Source organism: Bombina bombina, chromosome 10 (genome assembly GCF_027579735.1).
Source record: "Bombina bombina isolate aBomBom1 chromosome 10, aBomBom1.pri, whole genome shotgun sequence".
NCBI lineage: Eukaryota > Metazoa > Chordata > Amphibia > Anura > Bombinatoridae > Bombina > Bombina bombina.
Genome location: NC_069508.1, coordinates 191,829,220 through 191,838,625, shown reverse-complemented (window position 1 = coordinate 191,838,625; position 9,406 = coordinate 191,829,220). Strand labels below are relative to the sequence as shown.

General features: G+C 29.2%; 1 protein-coding gene across 1 annotated transcript; it reads left to right on the top strand.

The window, feature by feature from the left end:
- Positions 1-4,242: 4,242 nt before the first annotated feature.
- Positions 4,243-8,002, top strand: LOC128640792 (uncharacterized). Its single transcript, XM_053693212.1, has 2 exons — positions 4,243-5,871; positions 7,940-8,002. The coding sequence occupies exons 1-2, from the start codon at positions 4,324-4,326 to the stop codon at positions 8,000-8,002; spliced, it is 1,611 nt and encodes a 536-aa protein (XP_053549187.1). The 5' UTR covers positions 4,243-4,323.
- Positions 8,003-9,406: the final 1,404 nt, after the last annotated feature.

The following is a 9,406-nucleotide window of genomic DNA, read 5'->3' as shown; positions in this document are numbered from 1 at the left end:
TATGTATATGACTATATAAATATATATGTATATGACTATATAAATATATATGTATATGACTATATAAATATATATATGTATATGACTATATAAATATATATGTATATGACTATATAAATATATATGTATATGACTATATAAATATATATGCATATGACTATATAAATATGTATATGACTATATAAATATGTATATGACTATATAAATATGTATATGACTATATAAATATGTATATGACTATATAAATATGTATATGACTATATAAATATGTATATGACTATATAAATATATATGTATATGACTATATAAATATATATGTATATGACTATATAAATATATGTGTATATGACTATATAAATATATATGTATATGACTATATAAATATATATGTATATGACTATATAAATATATATGTATATGACTATATAAATATGTATATGACTATATAAATATGTATATGACTATATAAATATGTATATGACTATATAAATATGTATATGACTATATAAATATGTATATGACTATATAAATATATATGTATATGACTATATAAATATGTATATGACTATATAAATATATATGTATATGACTATATAAATATATATGTATATGACTATATAAATATATATGTATATGACTATATAAATATATATGTATATGACTATATAAATATGTATATGACTATATAAATATGTATATGACTATATAAATATATATGTATATGACTATATAAATATATGTGTATATGACTATATAAATATATATGTATATGACTATATAAATATGTATATGACTATATAAATATATATGTATATGACTATATAAATATATATGTATATGACTATATAAATATGTATATGACTATATAAATATATATGTATATGACTATATAAATATGTATATGACTATATAAATATATATGTATATGACTATATAAATATATATGTATATGACTATATAAATATATATGTATATGACTATATAAATATGTATATGACTATATAAATATATATGTATATGACTATATAAATATATATGTATATGACTATATAAATATATATATATATGACTATATAAATATATATGTATATGACTATATAAATATGTATATGACTATATAAATATATATGTATATGACTATATAAATATATATGTATATGACTATATAAATATATATGTATATGACTATATAAATATATATGTATATGACTATATAAATATATATGTATATGACTATATAAATATGTATATGACTATATAAATATATATGTATATGACTATATAAATATATGTGTATATGACTATATAAATATATATGTATATGACTATATAAATATATGTGTATATGACTATATAAATATATATGTATATGACTATATAAATATATATGTATATGACTATATAAATATATATGTATATGACTATATAAATATATGTGTATATGACTATATAAATATATATGTATATGACTATATAAATATATATGTATATGACTATATAAATATATGTGTATATGACTATATAAATATATATGTATATGACTATATAAATATGTATATGACTATATAAATATATGTGTATATGACTATATAAATATATATGTATATGACTATATAAATATATATGTATATGACTATATAAATATATATATGTATATGACTATATAAATATATATATGTATATGACTATATAAATATATATGTATATGACTATATAAATATATATGTATATGACTATATAAATATATGTGTATATGACTATATAAATATATGTGTATATGACTATATAAATATATATGTATATGACTATATAAATATATATGTATATGACTATATAAATATATATGTATATGACTATATAAATATATATGTATATGACTATATAAATATATATGTATATGACTATATAAATATGTATATGACTATATAAATATGTATATGACTATATAAATATATATGTATATGACTATATAAATATGTATATGACTATATAAATATATATGTATATGACTATATAAATATGTATATGACTATATAAATATATATGTATATGACTATATAAATATATATGTATATGACTATATAAATATATATATATATATGACTATATAAATATATGTGTATATGACTATATAAATATATATGTATATGACTATATAAATATATGTGTATATGACTATATAAATATATATGTATATGACTATATAAATATATGTGTATATGACTATATAAATATATATGTATATGACTATATAAATATATATGTATATGACTGTATAAATATATATGTATATGACTATATAAATATATGTGTATATGACTATATAAATATATATGTATATGACTATATAAATATATATGTATATGACTATATAAATATATGTGTATATGACTATATAAATATATGTGTATATGACTATATAAATATATATGTATATGACTATATAAATATATGTGTATATGACTATATAAATATATATGTATATGACTATAAATATATATGTATATGACTATATAAATATATATGTATATGACTATATAAATATATATATGTATATGACTATATAAATATATATGTATATGACTATATAAATATATATGTATATGACTATATAAATATATATGTATATGACTATATAAATATATGTGTATATGACTATATAAATATATGTGTATATGACTATATAAATATATATGTATATGACTATATAAATATATATGTATATGACTATATAAATATATATGTATATGACTATATAAATATATATGTATATGACTATATAAATATATGTGTATATGACTATATAAATATATGTGTATATGACTATATAAATATATGTGTATATGACTATATAAATATATATGTATATGACTATATAAATATATATGTATATGACTATATACAAATATATGCATGTACACATATTAACACAAAAATATATATCTATATAAGCATTTACATATATATTTACAGGGATAACACCGTTCCTATAGACCGCAATGTAAAAGGACTTTTTTTCCCTCTAACATCCCACACCCACCAGCTTTAAACCCTCATAACTGTTTTTTTGCAGTTATATTTTTAATAAAGTATATTAGACTTGATTTGGGGGGGCATTTGGTGGACAGTTATCAAATTAACCAGATATCTGATCTCTGGTTAATTTTATAAGCACTTTTAGCTACCGCAAGCTCGCGTTAGCAATAACCAGCCACTTGTAATGGCTGGTTATTTATCCTGTGCCTGCAAACAGGCACATTTGTGCTTTACTTGTAATCTAGCCCATGGTATGGTATCATTTAAGACATAATTATTGAATAAGCCTTTACTTCCTGATAAATATTAAAACTGTCAGTAACAATAAATATAACAAATGTTTGAAAGAGTGTATAATTTTTTAAAAAGACACAAAAGATACTGGCGACCACACTGTGTTTAAGAAATACAATACAAAACATCTCCAAAAATTCTAAATTTAAAAACAGACTGAGAGGTCGGTAGGTTAAATCACTGTTGTGCGTCTCTGGCACCCAATAGGTCAAATTGTTGTTCCGGATTCTGGCAACCAAGGGTTAAATGATTATTTTTTAATTAATTAATTTACAGAAAATAAAAAAGCATGCTGAAACATTGCCAGCTCTTAAATCGTTTTGCTGGCTGCTAGATTGTGGGAGAAAAATATTTATACTTGGGTTAAAAAAAATTCTGTAATGTTACACTCTGATCTAATTATGCTGATCATGTTTGAAGAATAAAGATGCATGATGATATTGATAATGTAATTTGTAGAGATTTGGTTTTCAAGAAAATTTTAAAGGAAGTGTAGTGTGTTATCTACATAAAATGTGTATACACTAGTGCTAAAGTGTTAACGTAATGAGTGGTGGCCCTTATATAGGATCTCACCACCATGAGTATTTTAAAATGCATAAGGGAAATACATATTCATCTATTTTCATTTAATGTGCATTACTAAATAACTAACATGGATTTAGATCTGTGTAGTGGTAATATTCATCAAACATGACTTTAAAAAATAAAATAAATAAACAAATACATAAATAAATACATTTAAAAAAAAGGTTTAAGCTTTATCTATTTGCTTCCATTGCAATCTGATAACTTTGTTATATTTGTATAGCTAACTTTTATGACTATTCTAAATGTTGACAACATATTTGTTAAATATCTGATTGTGATTATATAGGTACTGTGCTTTACAGTGGATCAACCACCACTGTGCCAAACACTCAATTTACTTCAAGCCCCACTGCAGAACAAATTATTGTACTGACCACAAGCTCCCCAATTGGACCTGGTTCAATGTCCACTACAAGCTCCACAACTGGACCTAGTTCAATGTCCCATACAAGCTCTGCAACTGAATTTGGCATTGTGTCCACTACAATGCCCCCTTCTGGATCAAGCACAGTGTCCACTACAAGCTCCATAACTGTACCCAGCACAATGTCCACTACAATCTCCACAACTGTACCAAGCACAATGTCCACTACAAGCTCCATAACTGTACCCAGCACAATGTCCACTACAAGCTCCATAACTGAACCCAGTGCAATGTCTACTACAAGCTCCATAACTGAACCCAGTGCAATGTCTACTACAAGTTCCATAACTGAACCCAGCACAATGTCCACTACAATCTCCACAACTGAACCCAGCACAATGTCCAGTACAATCTCCACAACTGAACCCAGCACAATGTCCACTTCAATCTCCACAACTGAACCCAGCACAATGTCCACTACAATCTCCACAACTGAACCCAGCACAATGTACTCTACAAGCTCCATAACTGAACCCAGTGCAATGTCTACTACAATCTCAACAACTGAACCCAGCACAATGTCCACTATAAGCTCCACAACTGAACCCAGCACAATGTCTACTACAAGCTCCATAACTGAACCCAGTGCATTGTCCACTACAATATCCACAGCAGGACCCAGCACAATGTCTGCTACAAGCTCCACAACTGGATCCAGCACAATGTCCACTACAAGCTCCACAACTGTACCCAGCACAATGTCCACTACAAGCTTCACAAAGGAACCCAGCACAATGTCCACTACAATCTCCACAACTGGACCCAATACAATGTCCACTACAAGCTCCACAACTGGAGCCAGTACAATATCCACTACAATGACCACCCTTGGACCCAGCACAATGTCCACTACAATGACCACTCCTGGACCCAGCACAATGTCTGCTACAAGCTCCATATCTGAATCCAGCACTGTGTCCACTACAATGACCACTATTGGACCCAGCACAATGTCCACAACAAGCTCTACAACTGGACCCAACACAATCTCCCCTACAAGCTTTACAGCTGAATTCAGCACAATGTCTACCACAAAACCCATTCCTGGATCCAGCACATTGTTCTCTACAAGCTCCACAACTGTACCCAGATCAGTGCCCACTACAAGCTCTTCAACTGAATCAAGCACAATATCCTCTACAGGCTCCACAACTGGAACCAGCACAGTCTCCACTACAAGCTCCATAATTGGAACCAGCACAGTCTCCACTACAAGCTCCATAACTGGAACCAGCACAGTGTCCACTACAAGCTCCATAACTGGGACCAGCAGAGTGTCCACTACAAGTTCTATAACTGGACCAAGCACAGTGTCAACAATCAGCTCTACAACTGGACCCAGCAAAATATTCACTACGAGCTCCACAATTGGACCCACCACAATACCCACTACACAGGACCTGTTATTTAATGACCTTGTACCATATAACGTATCATTCAAGATACTTAACTGGAATTACACAGATGATCTTAATAAATCTTCCTCTGGGGAATATCAAAAGCTTTCAGCAAAAATAGTACAACCGGTGAGTAACCATATATACTTCCCTTTATTTTTCCATTATAATGTGTCTGGTAATGTATCAACAAGTATGGGAGTGGGTCCTGAATACAACATATAGCAGATTGGTAAGAATACATATGTAGCACTATCAGTTTATAGTATCACTTTTATGATTCAGATAGAACACACAATTTTAAACAACTTTCCATTTACTTCTATTATTAAATTTGCTTTGCTCTCCTTGTAAACTTGAAAAGCATACCTAGGTAGGCTCAGGAGCTGCGGTGCCTTACTAGGAGCTAGCTACTGATGCTGCACATATATGCCTTGTTTATCTAGCTCCCAGTAATGAATTGATCTGCCTTCAAACCAAGAAAATGAAGCAACTTTAATAATACAAATAAATTAGAAAGTTGTTTAAAACCTTAAGGACCGGACATTTAAGATAAAAACTTACCTAAAACAGATTTTTCAGCATTTAATTTGAAATAGAGCCATGTTTTTTATTTACCTATCAAAACTATATAAATATTTTTAATAGACAACCCAAGGTATTGATCTAGGCCCATTTTGCTATATTTTATGCCACTGTTTTGCTGTAAAATGCGATCATATTAAAAAAAAAAAAAAGTTAACTTTTTCACAAACTTTGGGGTTCTCACTGAAATTATTTACATACTGCTTGTGCAATCATGGCACAAATGGTTGTAAAAGCTTCTCTGGGATCCCCTTTGTTCAGAAATAGCAGGCATATATGGCTTTGCCATGCTTTTTGGTAATAAGAAGACCCCTAATTGCAACTGCACACCACACTTCTGAAATTCCAGTAATGAAGGGGTTAATCAGGTAAATTGTAAGGTTAAGTTTAGCTTTAGTGTAGAGATTACCCTTCCACCTGTCACTTCCCACCCCCTAATCCCTACCTGACCCCTCCCAAACAGCTCTCTTCCCTCTTCAAAATATCCCCCAATTGCCCCCCAAATTAAGCATATTGAAGGTTTGTATTTAAAATAAATTAGTGACTTACCCTATTTGCTGTGCTTAGGTTCTGTGCCGTGTATAATGGCATCAGAATGAGGCTCCCATTGGAGCCTTTGGAGGCACACAGTTTCTATGCAATGCTCGCATTGCACCTAACGTCATACCAGCACACATTTGCATGCGCTGATATTACTAAGTGGAACGCAAATATCACTTTCGCGAAAGCAATATTTTGAGCACAACTTGTAATCTAGCCCAAAAGGTTTAATTACACATAGTGAAGAAAAAAACACTTTCATTATTTTGCCTGTTTTAATTAAAATTTAATCTGAATATTTTTTTTTCACTGCCTCTCAACAAAAAAAGACTGGAGTGCATTCCATGGAATTCAGAACTTCTACATGCTGCACAGTGATTGTTTGATATGTGCAGCAGTTAATTAGCCAAAGCAAAAGGGACAAAATAAACAATACTCATGAGCGAGCTTGCAGCCAATAGTTAAAGGGACATGAAACACAAACATTTTATTTCATGATTCAAATAGAAAATAAAATTTTAAACAACACTCCAATTTACTTCTATTATTTAATTTGCTTCATTCTTCAGATATCCTTTTTTGAAGAAATAGCAATGAACATGGGTGAGCCAACCACACAAGGCATCTATGTGCAGCCACCAATCAGCAGCTACAGAGCCTAGGATATCAACAGAATGAAGCAAATTAGATAATAAAAGTAAATTGGAAAGTTGTTTAAAATTCCACGCTCTTTCTAAATCATCAGACCATGGCTTCCTAAGCTATACACCAGCTTTTAGCTGGTGGATTCAAATATCCCTAGACAAGTCCAACTGGGGTGTTTGACAGCCCCTGCTTGCGAGTGACTAGCTACAAGGTTGTGCAATGTTAAATGCGGACAGCATATTTATGACTACTGGGTACGATGCCGGGTGGACAGGTTCGCAGAAGCATAATTGCCTATCCTGCTGTTTTTGATGGTGTCCATGGAATGAAAATTTTGAATGCAATTTATTAAATAACTTCTGATGCATATATAAATACATTGGTTATTTATGAGCCATAAATTATCTTTTATTTTCCCTTTACACAGCTCAATGAAACATTCAAAATGAAGCTGCCACTGGAAAAAATAGAAATAATCAGATTTCTGTAAGTATTTATTTAACTAAGGCTTTCAAACCTTTTGGGTTAGTCAGTAGCAGCTGCCTGTAGTTACTCAGAGGGTGAGTTTTACAGAATAGATGCAACTTTATAAAGAATTAAGGGCTAGATTTGAAGGGGCGTGCTAAAGTTAGCGTGGGGTCGAAGCAAATTGGTGCGCTCGAGGGGGTTAGCACGAGTGAAGACCTTGTGTAAAGTGTAAGTGCAAACAAAAATGTGCACCAAGCACAACATAAATATATTAACCCCTTCCCGCCTTTCCTTAGGGCGTTCTATGCCATCCTAACTGCAATGGGCTTTAACGCTCTTAGGACGACATAGAACGTCTTAGCCTTTTGGCTGTACTCAAGCCAAATGCACTTCCTGAATATGATGGCGGGCTGGAGGACGTGTCTAGCATTATAGGCACTCCCACCAGACACAATCCCATCATTCAAATAAATTATTAATACATTCTATATCTATATATATATATATATATCTATAAACAAATATATAAAAATGTACACACACACTTTGGAGCCCTTTCCAGTTAATTATCTCAAAACTTGAAAAATAATTTTTAATCCATTTTAATATCTTACAATACGCTTAATATGTATTTAATGTAAATATTTTCCATTCCAACCTTCTTCACTTAGAAGAAAATGTTCTTAGTGTTTATATATATATATATATATATATATATATATATATATATATATATATATATATATATATATATATATATATATATACATATATATATCACAGGTGTACTACTGATCATAGTACATTTCCTGTTTGGGAGTACGGCTATGTGCCGAAGTAAGATTAATTTTGTCTTGAAGAAGGCTCTAATGTGAGCCAAAACGTCGACTCTGTCTTTGATGACCTGTTGAGACTTTGAATAAAATGATTAATGTGGTTCTCTAAAACATCCAGCGCGTGCCCTTTATTTCCAAGTTTTACTATATATATATATATATATATATATATATATATATATATATATATATATATATATATATATATATATATATATATATATATATATATATATATATATATATATATATTATATAAATATATATATATATATATATATATATATATGTATTCACATATATAGATATAGAAATATATTTTACAAAATAATTATCATAGAAATGTATATTTAAAAATAAAAAGAACATTTTCTCCTATGTGAAGAACATTCGAATGTAAAATATTCATAACTATCTTCGGGTTAAGTGCTGTAGGTCTAATGCGGTGTCGGGCTAGTGCGTGATTGACTCCGCCCACTCCATTGAAGTCTATGGAGAGAGTAGTTAATGGGTTTGCGATATACAAAGTCCAGAATATGAAATATTTGCACTAACCAGCCCCCCGTTAATAGTTTTTTTTTCTGCTGTGT